Source organism: Pteronotus mesoamericanus, unplaced genomic scaffold (genome assembly GCF_021234165.1).
Source record: "Pteronotus mesoamericanus isolate MK-2021 breed Mesoamerican mustached bat unplaced genomic scaffold, CSHL_Meso_final contig_179, whole genome shotgun sequence".
Lineage (NCBI taxonomy): Eukaryota > Metazoa > Chordata > Mammalia > Chiroptera > Mormoopidae > Pteronotus > Pteronotus mesoamericanus.
The window spans coordinates 1014148-1036037 of NW_026555075.1; the positions used below are offsets into that span (position 1 = coordinate 1014148).

The following is a 21890-nucleotide window of genomic DNA, read 5'->3' on the forward strand; positions in this document are numbered from 1 at the left end:
CAGACTCATAGATAAAGAGCAGACTGACAGCTTCAAGGGTAGGGACGGCTGTGGGAAAACTGAGCATTAAAAAAAAAAGAAAAGAAACTCATGGACGTGGACAACAGTGTGGGGATTGCTAGGGGGAGGGGTGTTTAGGGGAGGTAGGGGAGGGTATAAGGGCATTAAATGGTGATGGACGAAGGCTCGTGTTTGGTATTGAGCACACAGTACAGTGTACAGATAATGTATTGTAGAACCGTGTACCCAAAACCTATATAATTTTGTTAACCAGTGTCACCCCAATAAATTTAATAAAAAGGAAATAAAAGAGAAAAAGGAAATTCTATATCGGGAACTATTATTTTTCTATGGACTATTCACATAGACGTAATTATTGAATTTTTTAAACCACCTGATTAAAAGTTGGAGCCAACTCTTAACTGCTCTTAGGAATTAGTAGAATATAAATCTTAAAAGTTCAGGTTTGGGGTCAGACACACTTTGAATTCTAGTTCTGCAATTTACTTGCCAACTGACTTTGAATCAAGCATTTAACCACTCCAAGTTATAGTTTCCTCATCTGGAAAACAGAAATAGGAGCTTCTAATTTACAGGGTCCTTTTGAAGATTAAATGAGACAATTTACCTAAAGCCCTTGATACTGTGTACGCAGTAGCAAGCATACCACAAATTTAAATTAATATTGCTTTAGTAGTTTCTTTTTCCTTATTACATCACAAAGACTCAGTTTAAAGTAATTTGCCTATAAATTTATTCTGATTCTCAAAACCACCATCCCTGAAACTGATCATACATATAAATGGAACCATATGATTCTGTGGATGAAGTTAAAATACAGAAGGAGTCTCTTGAGTTCCATGAGTAACTTCTGAATAGGAAGGCTTTCTACATTATGCTGTTTCCTACAGAACCTTTGCTCTAAAACATGTATACGTCAACACTGGCCTCAGTTCTTCCATGCCTGCACGGAGGACTGAGCCTTCTGGCTCAAGGTTCAGCAGAATTACTGAGGATCAAGCAACACCATGGCAATATCGTTGAGATAACATTTCAGAAGCCTTCCAAAGGTACATCAAAACAACTGCACAGGCAACTAATCTTATAGATCTAATGAGAGATTAGGGATTTTGCTACATAGGATGGTAAGGAGCACAGATTCTTAGACTCTGTCATCTATTGTATGGCTTCTGCAAAAGGAATAATTGCTATTTGTGTTTTCTTTTAATGGACATTCTAATTTATAGTTAAATATAGGCTTTTCACATATACTTGTGTATCATGTGTATGTCTAGGTTTCACATTTTCCAGGCATGGAATTTCATAACTGTTAACTAGACAATCACTAAGATGAAAAAAGACCCAAAAGAAGAATGCTCATAGCCAAAATGAGTTCAGATTCTTTTAAAGTATAATGTCCAGGTATTTATTAATTTGTTTGCCCATAAATATACAATAGTTCCCTGATATAACTTTGAAAAATTTCCCAATTTATACATAAGTTCATCCACTGAACATTTCTCCAAAGCATTGTATTTTCTTGCTAACAAATAATTCAGTCTGTGTTTGCAAACTATTATCTTGCATGAAGCATAACCATATTTTAGGCCTGTCTGTTCCACTTTTGATTTTTGCTATCTTCTGTTGCATTTATCAAGAAAACAGTTCAGCAAAAGGTCATCTTTCTTCAGTAGCTCTTTAGAAATGGACTCTGTGTGGACCCAAGAAAATTATCAGTGTTGAACTGAGCCTCACTGCACTCCTCAAACCCAAAATAATAGTCCATTCCAAAATGCATTACCATTGATGATAGCACAAAGTACTTTTTAATGAAATCTTTTTACATATGTTTAGATAAATTGGGGAGTTATTAGTGAATCAGAAGCCTTTCTTAGAAAGTAAACAAAATATACATTCCCTCTATGCTAATGATGTATTTTTTTGTGTCTCTCAATGGATTTAAATAGTCTTGGAAACTGTCTTCAGAAAAATAAACTAAGCTAAAATTAAACTAAGTTTGTTTCATACACATCAGCCTACATACAAATGGATGCTATAAATGCATCCCATTGAATAAGTTGTTACTATCAGTTCTTTGGGTCACATTTTACTGAAAACATTCTTGCAGACATATAAGGGTGTCATTGTATTAAAAATCATGAGGCTTTTGTGTCTGAATTTTATAGTAATTTATAATAGAAATAGCATTAGAGTGCCATCTGTGCTTAAAGTGTTAAAAAATATCTTGTGTTTTTCTACCATATTTATCTTTATATATATGTATGTTCCAAATCAAGTGGAAGCTGCATGAAGTCAAGATCAAGATCTTACTCATCTTTTTAATTCTAATAGGACCGCACATTTTATATTGTACAGAATGCATATTGCATATGTGGTAAGCCAATCAATTTCATATGCACTTAAGTCCCATATTTATATAACTATTTATCCCAAAGTTCAAGTAATTACATTTCAATTATACAGAAACTCATAAAGATACATAATCCATCTTTTTAATACAACAATTTGTATATCTTTGTATATTTTAATATGTCATTTTAGATCTCAGGAAATTATAGCATAACAATTTATTTTGAAAACTTGGCTAATTTCTGTAGCACACAGCATTGTTGTTATTAATATTTTGTTTCATCTCTTTTTAAAATCACTTTATAGTTTTCAATTATATTTAACGTACAATATTATATTAGTTTCAGGTGTACACCCCAGTGATTAAACATTATATAACTTACTAAGTGATTGTCCTGATAAATCTCTTACCCATTGACACCATTCATAGTTATTAGATTATTGACTATATTCCCTATGCTGTACTTAATATCCCCATGACCATTCTGTTACTACTAATTTGTACTTCTTAATCCCTTCACCTTTTTCACACAATCCCCCAAACTCCTCCCATCTGGCAGCCATTAAAATGTTCTCTATCTATGAGTCTGTTTTTGTTGTGCTTGTTTATTTTGGATTTTAGATTCAATTATTGGTAGATATGTATTTATTGCTATTTTATTTTTATTATTTTTAATCTTTTTCTTTTGTTTTTCTTATTTTTTAAAACATTTTTTTTTAGAGAGAGGAGAAGGGAGGGGGAGAAACATAATGTGCAAGAGAAACATCCATCGGTTGCCTCCTGCATGCCCCCAAATGGGAACCTGGCCCACAACCTAGACATGTGTCCTGACCGGGAATCCAACCAGCGACCTTTCACTTTGAGGGACAGTGCTTAATCCACTGAGCCACACCAGTCAGGGCTTTTCCTTCTCCTTAAAGAAGACCTTGTAACATTTCATGTCATACTGGTTTGGTGTTGAACTCCTTTAGCTTTTTCCTGTCTCAGAAACTCTTCATCTGTCCTTCGATTCTAAATAATAGCTTTGCTGGGTAGAGTAATCTTGGTTGTAGGGCCCTTGGTTTTCATCATTTCGAATATTTCTTGCCAACCCCTTCTGTACTAAAGTATTTCTGTGGAGAAATCAACTGTCTTATCGGAGCTCCCTTGTAGATAACCAACTGCTCTTCTCATGCTGCTTTTAAGATTCTCTCCTTGTCTTTAATCTTTTGCACTTTAATTATGATGTGTTCAGCATCATAAGCAAAGAAGGCGTGGCCTTCTTTGGGACTCTGCACTTCTTGGACTTGTATGTCTCTTTCCAGGTTAGGGATGTTTTCTGTCATTATTTTTTTCAGATAGCTTTTCAATTTCTTGCTCTCTCTCTCCTTTCAGCATCCCAATGATGTGAATGTTGGTGAGCTTGAAGTTGTCCCAGAGGCTCCTTACACTATCCTCTCTTTTTTTGGATTCTTTTTTCTTTTTGCTGTTCCACTTGGGTGCTTTTTGCTCCCTTATATTTCCAAATCTCTGTTTTGATTCTTGACTTCATCTTCTCTACTGTTGATTCCCTGTAAATTATTCTTTATTTCATCTAGTAGTTCTTTTTTTATGGCTTCCATGCCCTTATCTATGCTTTTGAAGTTCTCTCTAAGTTCATCTACTCTTCTCTAAACTCACTGAGCATCCTTATGACCAGTGTTTTGAATTCTGCATCTAGTAGATTGCTTGTCTCTATTTTGTTTATTTATTTTATGGAGTTTTTTTATGTCCTTTCATTTGGGACTTGTTTCTTTGTCTCCTCATTTTGGATGCCTCTCTGTTGTTTGTGTCTGTGTATTTGGTAGAAGTGCTATGTCTCCTGGGTGTGGTAGAGTGGTCTAATGTAATAGGTGTTTGTAGGGTTTCGTGACACAGCCTCCCTCCCCATTCACGTGCTCTGGGCACTTTGAGTATGCTGCTTCTCACCCCACACCATCTTCTCTGCCCTACCATTGGCTGTGTTCACTGTCCTGTTGTAGCTGAGCCTTGGTTGCTGTTGGCATGTCAACAGGAGGGATTTACCCACAGCCTGATTGGCTGCAAGAACTGGCTGTGACTACCATGGAAAATCAGCTGTACAGGGGCCCACCCCACAGAGCAGGATTTACTTATGAGGGTTCTGGTGCCTGCTGAGTTTACCCCTTGAGTGTGTTGCTTGTGGGGGTGGTTGTATGGTGCTTCAATGTAGTCTAAAGCTGTCCAGCAGGTGCACTGGCTCTGGCGCCTCCCAGGATGTGCAGTCCAAGGTCACCCTCTGCCTGTGTTCTGCTTGGGGCCATCCAGCATGAGCTACAAAGCTATCTGCAGATGGCTGCTACTTTTGCCAGATTTGGAGATACCCAGGAAAAGCTAAGCTGTGAGTCAATGCTGATGCTGGGCTTGGAGCCACTTGTAAGAGGTATGGGGCACATTGAGGCCTGATTCTGCTTATTTGAGTGGTTTTAGGCAAGTCTGAAGGATGAGGCTATTCACAAGGAAAAATCACTGGAAACAGCTTGGGTGGGCCCTCAAGTTGATGGGGCAGGGTCTCAGGGAATCATGAGGGTAGGAAAAATTGTGACCAAGGTGATGAAGACTCAAGCATGGCATGTACCTGCCAACTCTGTGGTAAAAGGCTAAGAAAAGGAACAATGGCCTCTTCTAGCACTTCTGTCTGGGAGAAAGCTGTCCCTCTAGCTCTCACCCTGATGCTAGACAGTTCGTTTCCTCTCGCTTTTCCCTGGGGCCTTTCAAGCTGTTGTTCCAGCTCTGGAGCTCAGAGGGAGTAAGTCCATGCAAGTCTGCACTCAGGCCCTCCAAGAGAAAGTGCCTGGGACTCCAGAAGTGCCAGCATCTCACTCAGCCACTGTCCGCTCTGGTTTCCACAAGCAGAAGTTCTAGGGACTGACTTCTCTTCCTGGCACTGGAACCCCGGGGTGAGTGGCCTGGTGTTGGGCTCGGACCCCTCACTCTCCAAGGGGGACATCTGTAGCCAAGGGGTATCTCCTGAGTTTTATCTCCCTCATGTGGGTGTGGGACTAGTCTGCATTGTCAGCCTCTATGTGGCTGCATCTCTATATCCTCAGCTGTTGTACTTCTGCTCTGCTGGACCTCAGGAGGTTCTGAATGACTGTTGTTCTGCAGACTGCTTGTACCTTTGATGTGTTTGTGGGAGGGTGCCAGCACTGCACCCACCTACATGCCATCTTGACCAGACAACATTATTTTGAGTATTAAGACGGACTTCTGAATAACATTCTCAACTTTTAAAGTACATTGGGATTTTCATTAGAATTTCTTTTGTTTTTACTTTGGACAGAATTAAAATATTTATAGTTTCCTATTTTTTCTTCTGTAATATTTTTTAACATACTAAACCCTTCTGTTTCTTACAGTAAAATTTTCTTCTTTATGTAAGAACTCAGTGTTTCTTGTCTAGGTTTTCCAAACTATTTTATGTTTTTGTTTATGTTCTGGTGGACTTTTTTTTTAAAGTCTTCTAAACAATGATTAGCAAAATATGGAAAACCACTAGTTTTTATAGCACTATTTTCTGGAAATTGGTGCTTCAAGGTTTTCTTTCCCTTGCCTTGATATTTTATACCACAGTTCAGAAAATACTGCCATATTCTTATCTGTCCGTTTACATGGTTCTTACTGGCTTGTCCCTTCTAATTGCTTCACATTAACCAATTTGTCTGTTTGTCTTTTTAATATATATAGTTATTTTAAAATAAAACTACAGATATAGCAGTTTTAAGTCCTGAATATATTCTCAGTAAAAACACCTGTTATCAAGTGCATAAGAATAGTATAGTTCATAAGAAAATGAAATTCTCCAGCTATACATTCTAGTATATCCTAGATATCAGTTCCTGAGAATAAGGATGGAGTTAGGATTCAAGCTCTCTGACTGCCTTAGGTAAGGTGTGATAACCAGAGTCTTTTGTGTAATAACTAAACTCCTTTTCTGGAGTTCAAAATGGCTTTGTTTATTGAGAATAATGTTTCCCATTATCTATTGAATTATGAGAACTATAAAGCCATCACATGTGTTTTGCCTTTGATAGACCCAGCATTATGTTTTATAGAGAGACCAGTATTGTGTATACTGTATTATCATAAAAATAATAAATATTTGTGGAATTACCCAAGACAAACAACATGATTAAAATAACTTGCCAATAGCAGGAACAAAAAAAAGGAATCAATTACAAGTCATCTGATTTGGCACTATTTTCAGTAAATCATGCTGTCTTTTCAAAAATGAATAAATAATTATGAGGCCTATCTAATAGTATACACAATAGCTAAAAATTACTGAGTGCTATCATGAAATAGGTTCCATGCTAAGTATTTTATTTGCATTCATTAATTTAAGTCTTCCCACCACTCTTTGAGGCAGGTACTATAACTGTGCTTATTTCAAAATGAGGAAACCAGTGAAGAGAGTTAAGAACCTTTTTATTTTTTTAATTTTATTTTTAATTGTAGTTCACATTCAATATTATTTTGTACCAGTTTCAGGTGTACAGCTTACTAATTAGAAAACCATATACAAATTGTTCCCCCCAATATTTCCTGTACTCACCTCGCACAGTGCTATATAGTTATACAAAATTATTGACTGCATTCCCAATGCTATACTTTATATTCCAGTAACTATTTTACAACTCCCAATCTGTATTTCTTAATCCCCTCACCTTTTTCACCTATTTCCTCAACCTCCCTCCCCTCCAGCAACCACCAGTCTGCTCTCTGTATCTATGAGACTGTTTCTATTTTGTTTGTTCATTATTTTGTTCTTTAGATTCCACATATAAGTGAAATTATATACTTGTCTTTCTCTGACTGACTTACCTCACTTAGCATAGTGCCCTCTAGGCCCATCCAAGCTGTTGCAAATGGTAAAAATTTCATTCTCTTTTATGGCTGAGTAATATTCCTTTGATATATGTACCACCTCTCCTTTATCCACTCATCTGTTGATGAGCACTCTGGTTGCTTCCATAGCTTGGCTATTATAAATAGTGCTGCAATGAACGCAGGGGTGCATATATTCTTTCAAAGTACTGTTTTGGGTTTCTCTGGTTTGGGTTCCACTTCTATATCCAGAAGTGGATCACTGGATCATAAGGCTTTTCACAATGGGTGCATGGATCTGCATTCCCACCCACAGTGCAAAAGAGTTCCCTTTTTCCGCATCCTTGCCAACACTTGTTGATTTAATGATGATAGCCATTCTCACAGGTGTGAGGTGATATCTCATTATGATATTTTAATTTTTTTTTTGCTTTGTAAAATTAGGAAATGGTTTTATTTATTTTTTGAATTTTTATTGTGTTTTCCCATTACCATTTAACCCTCTCCCCACTGCAATCCCCACACTGTTGTCCATGTCCATGAGCCCTTTTTCCTTTTTGCTCAGTCCTTCCACCCCCTAACCTTCTCCAACAATAATTGTCAGCCCGTTCTCTATCTATGAGTCTATCTCCTTTTTTGCTTGTTAGTTCAGTTTGTTCATTAGATTCCACATACAAGCGTAATCATATGGTATTTGCTTTTCTCTGACTGGCTTATTTCACTTAGCATAATATTCTCCAGGTCCATCCACGCTTTCGGAAGGGATAAAATTTTCTTCTTTTTTTTACAGCTGAGTAGTATTCCATATCGTAAATGTCCCATAGTTGTTTTATCCACTCAACTACAGATGGACACTTAAGCTGCTTCCATATCTTGGCGACTGTAAATAATACTGCGATAAACATAGGCATGTTTATGTTCTTTCAAATTAGTGTTTTGGGTATCTTTGGATATATTCCCAGAAGTGGGATCACTAGGTCAAGTGGCAGGTTCTTTTTTAATTTTTTTGAGATATCTCCATATTGCTTTCCACAGTGGCTGTACCAATCTGCATTCCCACCATCGGTGCACAAGTTTCTTTTTCTCCACATCCTCACCAGCACTTGTTTGTTGGCTTATTGATGATAGTCATTCTGACAGGCCTGTGTCAAGTGATATCTTGTTTGGTTTTAATTTGCATTTCTCTGATGATTAGTGACATTGAGCATGTTTTCATATATCTATTGGCCACCTATATGTCCTCTTTGGAGAAGTGTCTATTCAGGCCCTTTGCCCATTTTTTAATTGGGTTGTTTGTTTTTTTGGTGTTGAGTTATGTAAGTTCTTTATAAATTTTGGTTGTTAATCCCTTATCAGATGTACTGGCAAATATGCTCTCCCATTCTGTGGGTTATCTTTTTATTTTGTTGATGTTTTCCTTTGCGGTGCAAAATCTTTCCAGTTTGATATACATGTGATTTCTCATTGTGGTTTTAATTTGCATTTCTCTGACGATTATTAGTGACATTGAGCATCTTTTCATATGGGTATTGGCCATCTGTATGTCCTCTTTGGAGGAGTGTCTATTCAGGTCCTTTGCCCATTTTTTATTTGGGTTGTTTAGGGGTTTTTTTGGTGTTGAATTGTATGAGTTCTTTATAAATTTTGGGTATTGACCCATTTTTGGATATATCATTAGTGAATATATTCTCCCATTCAGTGGGTTGTCTTTGTGTTTTGTTGAGTTTCCCTTGCTGTACAAAAACTTTTTAGTTTGTTTTAGTCCCATTTGTTTATTTTTTTCTTTTGTTTCCCCTGCCCAAGGAGATATATCAGAAAAAAAAATATTGCTAAGATAAATGTCCAAGATGTTACTACCAATGTGTTCTGGGAGTTTTATGGTTTCGAATCTTAGTTGAAGTCTAATCCATTTAAGTTTATTCTTTTATATGTTGTAAGAGGTAATCTAGTTTCTTTTATTTTTGGGTATCTGTCCAATATTCCTACCATCCCTTTTTGAATAGACTGTTTTTAACCCATTGTATATTCTTGTCTCTTGTGTCATGTATTAATTGACTATATAGGTGTGGATTTACTTCTTGGTTCTTTATTCTGTTCCACTGATGTATGTGTCTCTTTCTATGCTGGTGCTATGCTGTTTTGATTACTATGGTGTTGTAATATAGTTAGATATCAGGCAAAGTGATTCCTCCAACTTTGTTCTTCTTTCTCAAGATTGCTGTGGCTATTAGGGGCCTTTTGTGGTTCCATATAAATTTTAGATTATTTGTTCTAGTTTTATAAGAAATACCATTGGTATTCTGATAGGGACTGCATTGATTCTACAGATTGCTTTTGGTAGTATGGACATTTTAAGTATGGTAATTCTGCCTATCCATGAGCAAAATGTTCGATTCCATTTATTTGTATCTTCAATTTCTTCAGTGTCTTATAATTTTTCAAAAATAGGTCTTTTTCTCCTTGGTTAAATATTCCTACGTATTTTTTGATGCAATTGTAAATAGGATTGTTTTCTTAGTTTCCCTGTCTGATTGTTCTGAGTTACTCTTTCAGTTCTTATTGAGGAATTGATTTATATCAATTTACAACAAATTTTTGCCCCAAAATTTATGGTGAGTTAATGTCACTTCTATGTGTCTGTAAGTGCCCTGTGACCATTATGGACCAATATTTCCAAATCTAACCTATATAATGGGAAGTAGAAAGGAAAGTTGATCTTTTTACTGCTTGGCTGTATACTTCAAGTTAGATCATACCCTGTGACTGTATTAAAGAGTGTGGTTAAATAATCAGTACTAACTGTCCTTTCTTGACACTACGCCATTAAAGAAGTCATGGGTATTTCTCTAACATTACTCTCAGTGAGTTTTTAAAAACAAAGGTGTTACTGAACTGTGTCTGCAGGAACCATGTGTGTGCAGAGTATGCAATTCAGAGTTTTGTGGTTTTAGACGCATTACTGCTTCTGATTGTTTTTGGTCACGTGCCCTTCTTTAACTTCAACAAAATGTTGGTTGGTTTCGATGAGAGAACTTTCCATGGGAATTCCGGTCTTGAGACTGTGTTTATTGTCCTCAAATGATCTTCTGCTAAGACATCTTCTGGGGCGATTCTGTGTGCTGGAGGAAGTGGTTACAGAAGTTTAAATATTCGGGGCATCTGAGGCACAGCAATAGCCAGCAACTTATTCCTGAGATTGTCACTATACAGATTAGCCTCTTTTAACAGTTGTGAGTTTTCTTTTTAAAAGATTGCTTCTTTACCTGTCTTTGTACTTCCCTCAGTGGATTCTGATGCCAACTTTCTGGTTCTCTCTCTCTCTCTCTCTCTCTCTCTCTCTGTCTCTCTCTGTCTCTCTGTCTCTCTGTCTCTCTGTCTCTCTCTCTCTCTCTCTCTCTCTCACACACACACACACACACACACACACACACACACAATGATGGCAGGATAGTTTCTTCCAAACACTGAGTGGACTCAGGGAAATTTGTTAGGAGCCAAATCTGTTATTTTGGCAGTAACTGATCCTGTGCCTGGTTTGTATTTTACTGAGCACTCCTGTGTGCATAGCACAGTGGTAGGCACTTAGGGAACACAAAGGTGAAGGAGGAGGGAATGGCTTTGCCCTCAAGAAACTCATGCTTCAAAAGGAACTTAAGTTGTAACTGAGTGTTCCTGTGAGAAAGTCCGAGGGAGGAAGTGCTGGAATGTACTCTAAAGGGCACTGAGAGAGAAGCTTGTTCATGCAGAGAGGTTCAAATGACGAAATGTTATTTGAATGTAATCGTAATCATCATTATATACCACTAAAATTTAATAGAATTTCTTCATTAAGGTAAAGGCCATAAAGAAATTAAAGGACTGCTATGGATTCTTTCTAACTCTATAAATTTATAAAATAAAATTGGATAAACATATTAGTGTAATTTTCAAATATACCCCTAATAAGAGTCATATGTATCTTTAACAATATTTCTCAAACTTATTTCAGACACTGAGTGAACTCATGGAAATTTGTTAGGAGCCAAATCTGTTATTTTCCATTTTAAAAGGATAAGAAATATTGCAGATCCAAATAGTGTTGATTTTAACCACTTTTATTTAATGAAACATAAATGTGTGTGAATGTAAACTATGCATAAGATTTTTGTCCTTACAGATTTGCAAACTATAAAACCAAAAGACATATAAAGTAAAAACTTAAAAATCAGCAACATTTAAATTAATGATATTAATGTGAGAAGATTTTTTTTCTCAGAAGCCGAATCACCCATGTTGAGACCTTTGTGGAAAGACACATTTGTGCTTTTTGTTTCAGTTGTGTTTGACTTGATGGTTTTGATTTTGCATCTGATGATCCATCACGTGCATCTGTGACATCACTGTAGGCCTTATTCTGTCTTCTTAGCCAATGGTTTATTTTTGTCTACTGCTTCGTTGTTTTGATGAGCCAATTCAGTCCATAGTGCACCCCTAAATAAAATATTGAAGAGAAAATATGTCATGATATGTACCCTATGATTATTCTACCACCACTTTTCTATTTGTAAACTATTGTAAAACTTTTGTTCTTAGAATGAATCCTCTTTTATGCTTTATTTAGTATAAATGCCTATTTTACTTTTCAAGTCCACTTATTTTGTTTTCTCTTTAGCCTATGGCAACTTAGATACACATTACTTGGCCTCACTTCATCACTGTCATTATGCAAATTAATACTACAAGAAAAAACATTTGTGTTTTTAGTTGGTGAGAACTGTGTGTGAGTGGCAGACAAGGATCGTTGCCATCATATTTAACATGAAGGCCCTGCCAAAGAGAGAAGGGCCTGGCACGGACACTTTGAAGTTTATCTATGATCACTTGGCACCAACTGTCTTGTAAATGCAAACATGGGAGCCAAAGTCACATGACATACTGTCATAAGTGTCAACCAGATTATCCAAAATGTGCTTATCTTGTTATTACCAATTTGATCATCGAAGTGAAAACAAAAATTTTTAATTCTCACAGAACTCAAGATTTTTGTCTGCAGATAAGGACACGAGTTTGAGAAATACTGTCTATAGACTATTGGGCAAATGCTCTGATAATAATGAAGTAGTTCCCCCTTTTTTTTTCCGTTTCTCAGAAAAGATTGGTGACATTTCTGAGTATATCTGCTAACTTCTCTCTCGTCCTCAGCCTTGATCTGTTCTCTTGGCCAATGCCGCCTTTGTTTCTACATTAAATGACTTTAGGAAGGAGTTAATAAAATTGGAGTGGGTATAAGGCCAAAACAGAGTTCAGTTAAGTGAAAGTAACTATTTAAATATTTTCGTGTAATATTAGATTTGCCATTGACTTTCTCTCTGCCACTGCGCCATGAATTCCTTGAGACAGGAACTTTGTCTTACCATCTGTTGGATTCCTAATATGTGATACCATGCCTAACATGTAATAGGAACTCAGAAAATGTTTGCTGAAAGAGTGAATAGATTATCTGCGTAAGAAAGTACTTAGCAGTATGATGTATATCAGATGATATGTTCCAGTGTCTTGTTCCTGGAAGCCTATGACCCATAACTCTTCCTTTTGACAAATTAGCTGGCCTGATAGAAAACGAGTCTCAGCCTGCCTCTGCTTGATTTTGCCTAACGACTCAGACCGGTAACCTTCACTGCCTAAGGGTTAATATCTGGAAAGTGATGAAAATTTTCTCAATTGGCAAATTTCCTTTGGTATCTTTTCTTTTCCTTTCCTCACCGTGTCTTCCTTGTGATTCAGGGAGCTATGACCTTTTCCTTATTCACAGGAAACGTACAAGCCACAGCCCAGAGCATGATGTCTGTGACAGGACTCCGCCCGCTTTGTGGAACTCCAGTCAAAGGAGTGCGGCCGAGGGCTCGGCCTGCTTGAGTGCTGGCTTGGGTCTGTTTGCCGGGTTCACTGTGACGATAGACAAAGGAGATAGACTGTGTATTTGTTGGAGAGAGATTTTGATTCTGCAAGATCAAAGTATATTGTTACTGACCCTTAGAAGAATACTTCTTTTTTAAGTTATTGTTTATTTTTTCTCCAAGATGACTCTTCCTTAAGTTAGCTTTTTAAAACTAACTTTCATATCTCTTATCAAAAAATCTTTCACCAGATAATGAGCCTTGGTTTTCATCCTGTGCTTCAGACATGTGATTTTAACCCTTGAGGGGAAATAGTCTGATTGGTTTGGGCATTCAAACTGAAATAGCTTTAAACAGAGAGGCTGGCCTTTCTTTACTATATATATATATATATATATATATATATATAAATATATAGGCCAGAAGAAGCCAAGAACTGAACCCTACTTAATCACTTCTAGCAAGCTGTGCAGTTGAGGAAAAAAATCAGGTGACTTTTCTGTGCATTGGGGAATTTCTCACCTCAGCAGTTAAACCTGGCTTTCTACCTCAATTGCCTTCAAACCTCTAAGCAATTTAGAAGAGAATCTGGAATTTAAAAATATAAAATGCAGTGGAACTTTATGAAACTAGTAAAGAGGAAAACAAAATGCTGTGTAGATAAGAACTAAATCTAAATACTTATATTTAAATAAATACTTAAATAAATACTTGCTATTGTAGAGTCTACAGGAATCCAAATACATTGTCACTAGCACCTAAAGTAAAATCGCATGCTATGTAGGCCATATGTTCTTATTGAAAATCATGCTTTCAATATCATACTTTATGTTCTTATTTTTTCCTCACCTCATGAAAAATAATATGGTGCACTTTGAAAGAGCATGGTGTAAATCAGAAGAAGCAAATAGGAAGAATTTTATTAAAATTATATACATGTAAAGAATTGAAAATAGTAACATGACTGCTCAAACAAAAAACTGGTGTTATCACAGTATCTAAATAAAATAATGGTGGAAATAGCATACATTGTGTTTGTGTAAGTGTATCTACATTTACACAGGTGGATGCACAATCTGTTTCACCAGCTGTAGTAACTGAAAGTGACTACAAATTTGAAGTGAGTAACTTCAAATTTTCAATTATTCAGAAGTGCCGTATGCTTTTATATTGCGTATATAATGCATAGATGCTGTCTGCTTCCAAGTAAGAATGTGCTCATCACACGTAATTTAAAGGTATTTCCTCAAGAAAATAAATGCCTTTCCCTGCACATTCACGTTTTAGAGGGACAGAGATTCAGCCTGAATGATTCTCGACTGTTGCTTAGGTTCAAGCCCACATCAGGCTTTAACTCAAAGCAGAAACTGAGTTTTATTGGTTGGATGATACTACTATACTACCTGAAGCAGAACTTGGGCAGCAAAATAGAAGACAATAACATGATCTTTTCCCCACATTAAGACTGTAAGACTGGGTCATGTTGATGCTTGTGAGGTTGTTGTTGAAGGCAAGGGCCATGTTTGTCTTGGATGTGTATCCCTGGGGTATCACACAGTAGTATGCCACATAATAGATAACCCCCCAAATGCCGTGATCATTATTTTAAACATTGGTTCCTAAAGCACTGAGTTATGTTCTAAAAACCTACTACATATATTGTGAACTGTTCCTTTGCTTGAATAGGGAGAAGATCCAATTTATCCGAACTGAAGGGACCCCAGGATTGGTGCGTCTTTCAAGTGATGCAGACCTTGTGATGTTGCTAAGGTACGTAATACTAGTTGTTAAACTAGCAGGTCTCTTGTTATCAGATATTATGGAGCATTTTAGAAAATAATATGACAATAGTGGTAGCTTAAAAAGGTCTCCTTTATTCTTGAAGATGTGGAATACTCATGTTGAAGAAGTGGATGCTGGTTTAGTGACCATTTATTTCAGATTGCATTTCTTATCACTGATATGGTTGATTTTTTTACCCTGCTTATAAAGGAGGTGGTATCAGAGAAGGGAAGGGCTTGTAGAGGCCAGTGAATGGAATGTTCCATTTCCAGAATGGAACAGAAGGGTGTACACCGCTTACCCCTTTGGAGCAGAAGAGGTCGTGTTTATATTTTCTTTCAAATTTTTTGCTCAAAATGTGCTTTGTCCCCTTTTGTTGATTCAATATCATTTATTTACTTTATGGTTTTGAGAGTTTACATTTGGGAAATCAGATCAAGTTGAAGTTTGGCCACTGGTACTCACTACCAACTTGATAGCCCTTCATAAAACTGACCGACTGTATTTTCTTTGCTGATGGTTAGTTAGATCAGCTTTGGTTTTAAATTTTAGAGTAGTGCAGAAGAGAAAATAGAAAGTCTTCAAAAGACATTGTTTTATTTTTAATATCCTTCAAATGTAGAAGGCCAGAGTGAAATAATGCTTTGCTCTGCCCAGTGGTTGGGATACCTCCACGGAATTGAAGGGCAAGTCATGCCGAGCCATGTCAGGAATGTTTGATTTCTCCCAGAATGCTAGCAGCCGCAGCCATGTTATTCATAATGACCTTGACCCTAGCCATTTCTAACTGTCTACTTGGTAGTTGCCTTGTTTTAAAAACGAAAGCCAAAAAGTTACTTTCCTTTTCTGGATATTGGGAGTATAATTCAAAGGAATATTTTTACTTTCCATAAAGACTTCATTTCACTTGATTCTGAATAAATCCTATGGTTAGGGGATTATTTTGTAGTCTAGGAGGTGACCCTTGGCTATGGTGTACTGAGCTGGTTCTGAAAACAGGGCATAGTATACTAGGTAGGGAAACTGTTGGTTGATGAATATGGAATGTGATTTATTACCAACTATGGTTTCTACCTATTTATTACCAAAATAGGTCTTCATCCCTAGGTAATAAAGTTCTGCCATGGTTGGCAATAAAATAGTAAGTTTTGTTACCCAACTCTGTCTAGGATATGACTCTTTCACTTCATTCTAGAAATCTAAGGTTTTTCACTTAAAGAATCATTCTTTTTGTAGTAATAAAAACAGAAATTACGTTTATCATTCACATGTCCTTAATTAAATGATCTTTAAATGGTATGGCCCTAAATATTTTAAGTTACAGTACAGCTTAGAATATTTGTACTTTGGTAAGCACCATAGTTTGCATGCCTTTCTATGTGTTAATGCACTGAAATTTTTAAAATCTTTGAAAATTAATTTATGTGTATATACAAATGAAAAGAGCAAGACTACATTTTCTCCCTTTTGGGGAAATAAGCATGTTCTCTGAAGTCAATGGACCTTTGAAAGAGCATGAGAAATTCACTTATCTATAATAGTTCTATAATTATTACAATAGAAATGATGCTATTCAGTTATAGACTTCATTTGGATGATCAAATGTATTATTTTAATAATTGTACACAATGACACAATGTATTATATGTGCATGCTTAATAAATTATATTTAATGATTATCGGAACTTTTAGGGATATCCTCTCTTCTTTATTTTTTATTTTCCTTTGGAGTTTGAATCATGTGAATCAGTGACTGTAAACTCAAGCAATGAATTTGTTGCAAATGTACAGGGAGACTTCGTGCCTGTTTTTTTATGCTGTCTATTTCTTAAAAAGGAAAACCACTCCTGGTAAAAATGGATTTGATTATCAGCAAGTTGCAATGTAGAGATGATTCAATTCTAGATAAACCTATGTAAGGACATTTTCCAACATAGATATTATAAAACTTAAGAATTTTTAAATGACCTTGAAGCATTTGTTGTTGATTATTCTATTTCATATATTCTTCCACTAATTCAACTCATGTAAAGCATGCACCTCCATTGGAGTTCATATAGGGAAAGATGGGTAAATTTGGCTACATTCAGCTTTTAAAATTGACATAATAAAAGACACCACATATAAAGACATAAAGAAAGGTAACAAACTAAAGAATCTATTCACAACACATAAAAAGATAGCATGAGTGAAGAATGTCTTTAAATCAATTTAAAAGAAGAAAACCCAAAAGAAAAATGAGTAAAGAATATAAAAAGGCATTTCATAGAGATTGAAGCAAGACTAGCCAGTAAACTTATAGAATGATGCTAGCAATCATAAAATGCAATTTCAAATAATGCGATACTATTTCACACTATTAGATTTGAAGAAATCAAAAAGCCTGATAATATCAAAATAAAAATAGGAGCTCTCCTATTGCCTGGACTTGGTGGGATTGCCATTTCTAGGACCTCTTCGGAATACAATTCGACAATAGTCTATAGAGTTGAAAAGGCCTCTGCATTATGACTGAGCAATTCTAACTTTAGATATATACCATATTTACACTAAGAAACTGTTTTACATATACACAAGTTGATGATATGCAGGATATTCATTGCACCATTATTGATAAAAGCACAAAGTTGGGGGGAAAGTAAATATTTGTCAAAAGAGATAGGGATAAATAAACAGATTTGTTCATAGAATGATCTACTGCATAGCATGTAAAAATAATAAACCATATCCTTATGTATCAACATAAATATCAGGAATATATTGATTGGGGAACAAAAAAATGTTCAAGAATGCTATGTACATATAGCTATTGTAATTTTTAGCAGAGGTAAACTATTTATAGTTAAACAATAAATAGTTCTGTTTTTTAACATAAATTAACAGAACAAATTGTTTAAAATATAAACTATGTTGCAAAATATAAAACTATGGAAGAAAGGATACCTATTAAAGTCATGATAGAGGGGAAGAAAAGCCACTTCATATATGAAGATATATATACATATACATTCATATACACACACACAGATCTATAGGTGTGCATGTGGTTTGTCTAAAGTAAAAATAATAACATTAACATTTATTAATACTGGAACACATGTGTAGATGTCCAAGGAGAGGATGCTAATTCCTACTCTACCATTAATTTTACTCTTGGTTTCTAGATCTTTGTGGTAGCAACTGTTACATGGGACTTTTCCTTAGCAGGTCATATTAAATTCACATGATTCCAAATGGCTATTGATTTATTGAAATCAATAAATGAAAAGAGACATGACTGTTTGGGGCCTTAATTTGGTATTAAAAATATGATTACTTACTACTTCTGCTTGCAAATCTTCTGACTTCTATAGTTTAAGAGTAGAAAGATGGCTTTAAAAAACATGTCTAAAATTGTTTTTGCTACACTAGCCAGTCCTGCAGACATGTGCCTGTGAATGAAGAATGAGAGAAAGATTTATCAAGTTGTTACTGCATTGCTATAACCCAGGGTTTCTCAGCCTCAGAAGTATTGACATTGTGGGCTGGATATGTCTTTTTTGCAGAGAGCTATTCTGGGCATTGTAAGATGTTTATTAGCATCTTGGCCTTCTCCCCACTAGACTCCAAAAGCACCGTTTCTCCCAGTCATGACAGCCGAAAAGGCCCTCAGACATTACCGAACGTCGTCGGACGGTGCTAGGGAAGGGCACAACTGAGAACCAGTGCTACAGCCCTTAGGAGTCCCTTCATTAAAACGCTGCAAGATTAAACTGTTGCCACTTTTTCTGAATGTCTTCTGAAAACAAGTAACAGGTTTCTAGATTTGGCCAGGTTTGAAGAAAACCTACTTCCACCGCTTAATTAAAAAACTCTTTTATTGTTGTTTTAATTCTATTTTAAGTGTTTGTATATTTGAGCTTAGTGCAATCAATACTGCTTTTCATTATCATAATATTTGTGATACTATGTGATTTCAAGATATCGGATATCTGCTTACTATCTTTTAGAAGGCTATTAGAAACAGAAGATACTGGATGGAATAATCTAACATCAAAACCCTCACATTTGAAAAACATTATAAAGCCAGAGTAAACGAGGGAGCTAATTATTTAGGAGATATTTTGTTTTATTTTACTTTTAACTCTCCATTTGAATTCTGAGCTTTGAAGCTGAGACTCTGCTGTCTGTTTCTTGGCATGAAGATATGGAACATACTTTGTGTTTCTGTTATGGGCTCTCAATAAATGTCTGTTGTGTTTGAATCTTATTCCCAAATTTTAAAACCCAGGTACTATTTCAAACAAATGTATAAACTCTAACTGATGTATTAAAGTGGCAAATCAGAAATTATATTGCCCAAAGTTGGTAAGAAAGCAGACAAGTCACCACAGGTTTCACAAAAGCCGCACCAGCCAGCCAGGCTGTCCCAGGAATTCCCAGCGCGGGGAAGGGACAAGCGCTGCCTTTGGGATGTGGACTGGACCTCAGATGGAATCGGTCAGAATGAGAGATTGTCTGACTGTCTTACTCATTGTGGAAACGGGGCTTTTCCCTACCTCATCGGCTAACGTATGCATTTGTTTCTTGTTTTCCCCCAGTTTATTTGAAGAAGAGATAATGTCTTATGTGCCTCCACACGCCTTGCTGCACCCCAGCTACTGTCAGTCCCCACGTGGCTCCCCTGTGTCCTCTCCCCAGAACTCTCCAGGTGAGTCCACCTGCAGCTCACAGTGAATTCTCGGAGGAGTGAGCCCTGAAGTCAGATGTCCTGTTCTTCGTAAAGGACAGTAAAGGAACGCTTTGGGTTTAGCTTTAGTGTTAGCACAGGTGCATATTGTGTGGCACTTTCTGTCCTTTCAAACTGGCTTGTTTCCATGGGAATTCATTTTAACAGGAAGATAATGAAATTCCAGAGTGGGAAGAGAAAAGTTCGCGGGATGATATACTCAGATACAGAATTTACTTTTCATTTTGTAGTGCCTAATCTACTTGAAAAAGATTAGGGCACAAAATACTACGTTAACTTTTTGGATTTAAAAAGCTCTAGTTAGGAGACTGAGTCAATCAATAATTAGAAGAAATCTCTACTTTCAGGAAACAATAGAGAATTAAAATTGGTCAGTTTAAAGGATAGTTTTTTAAAGGGAAAACTGTAAAGGATAGTTTTTCCCTGCAGTAGTCACTACCTGCACTAGCCAGGAGAGCTGAAGACGCATGGCCAGATGGAACATGTGATAAATGAAACCAACACAAGTTTTTAAGTTCAAATTCTTTTTGAAAGAGGGATGTTGTGAATGAAGGAGTGAAAGGATGAATGAAAGAATGGACGGATGGAATGATGGGTGGATGAATGAGTGATAGAAGATGCAGCTTAACAAATGAGCTTTTTTAAAGGAAGGTAGTCATAATGTTGACAGAATGTCAGCTGAATTTACCCTCATTATAGGCAATGTATTGTTCACAATTTAACAGCTATCAGAATTTAAAACTATTTTAACAGAAAGCTGAACTCCATATGTATCACTAAAAGCTGCTCTGTGTTCCTTGATATATAACATGTGTTTTTACATATTGTGATGATAATGAAGCCACAGCCTAACTGAATAGTACAAACAGGAAAAGGTCTATTAATTTGTTCACTTAACACAGATTTATCGAGTATCCATCTATGATCCAAGCACTGAACTAAATACTGGTGCTACAAAGATGAATAATGCACTCTCTGCCTTTGAAGGATTCACAGTAGGCCAGTGAGTCAGCAATTGGCTCCCTAAAGCTCCGTGGTTAGTCCTGTATTGAAGAGCTGTATGGGAACACCAATGTGGGAACAATTCTTCCTTTAAGACTAGGGGTGGGGTGTTTAGGGAAAGATGAAGATAACAGGCATGCAGGGGAGCCTTGAAGAATGATGACTAGGAGTTTATCAGGTAGACCAAAGGAAGATGATTCGAGGTTAATGAGTAACATAAGCTAAGCCACCAAAACATGAAGGTAGTTTAGGGCAAATTGATAGATACAAGTGAAGGCAAGTTCTCAAAGCTCAGGCTGGAAAGATAGACTAGGGCCAGTTGGTCATTGATGCCTTATTTTGTAGTCCATGTGGAGCCACCAAGAATTTACAAACAGAGGAATATCCTGTTTTCCAAAGGTCAGTTTGGTGGCAATACAGAGGATGGATTAGAACACCAGAGACTAGAATCAGAGAAACTATTTGGGAGGCTATTATATTAACCCAGGTGACGTGCTAAAGGGCTGTGTTAGTGGTGATAGGAAAAGGGAACTAATTCAAAACATATGTAGGATATAGAGATACCAGGGCTTTGAGTCCAAGTAGGAAGATTCTGAGGTCAAGGCAGACTCTAAGGTACCCCCACCTAGATTACTAGGCAGGGGGTAACACCATTTACCCAGAAAGGAAGGTTAGACTGGGGGGAGGGAAAAAATGAGTTTGGTTTGGGACATGTTTTGCTGAGGATCCTTTGGAGATATCCAGACAACTGGGAAAGACAGGAAGTTCAGGAGCAGCTGGGGGCTGGGGACATAGGTATGCTGGTAGGGCCTGAGGCCCAGAGTGTAGAGCAGAGCAACTGAGGAAAACAAGGCTGTGGAAGAAGAGAAAATAATAGTACCAGGAGGAACTCCAGCATTCAAGGGAGGAAATGAGATAGAGGAGCAAGTGAAAGAAAGAGCCAATGGATTTTGGAAGAGAATTAGGAAAGTCTCCTCAGGGAAGCCAGGCTTCAAGGAGGGAGTGATTAACAGGGCCAGATTTTCAAAGGATCCAAGAAGGATGAGGCTTGAGAAGAGGCCATTAAATCTGAACATCGCGAAATTACATGTGGCCTTTGCCAGAGCAGTTTCCATGAAGTCATAGGCTATAGAATGATATAGGATGTCAGGTAGAAAGCCAGGAGTACAGACCATTCTTTTCATGGAGTATGACTAAAATGAAAGTATCCTTTGCATGAAGTATGAAAGGAAAGAAAAATGGGACAGTACTTGGAAGGAGAGAAAGA

At 36.7% G+C, this 21890-nt stretch overlaps 1 protein-coding gene across 5 annotated transcripts in view; it reads left to right on the forward strand.

The window, feature by feature from the left end:
• HECW2 (HECT, C2 and WW domain containing E3 ubiquitin protein ligase 2) overlaps positions 1-21890 on the forward strand; it is a 350566-nt gene that overhangs the window by 279928 nt on the left and 48748 nt on the right. For all 5 annotated transcript variants that reach the window (XM_054566699.1, XM_054566700.1, XM_054566698.1 and 2 more), the window contains 2 exons: positions 14797-14880; positions 19473-19582. In XM_054566699.1, the coding sequence (XP_054422674.1) occupies positions 14797-14880; positions 19473-19582 (194 nt within the window). The remainder of the gene's footprint in view (positions 1-14796; positions 14881-19472; positions 19583-21890) is intronic.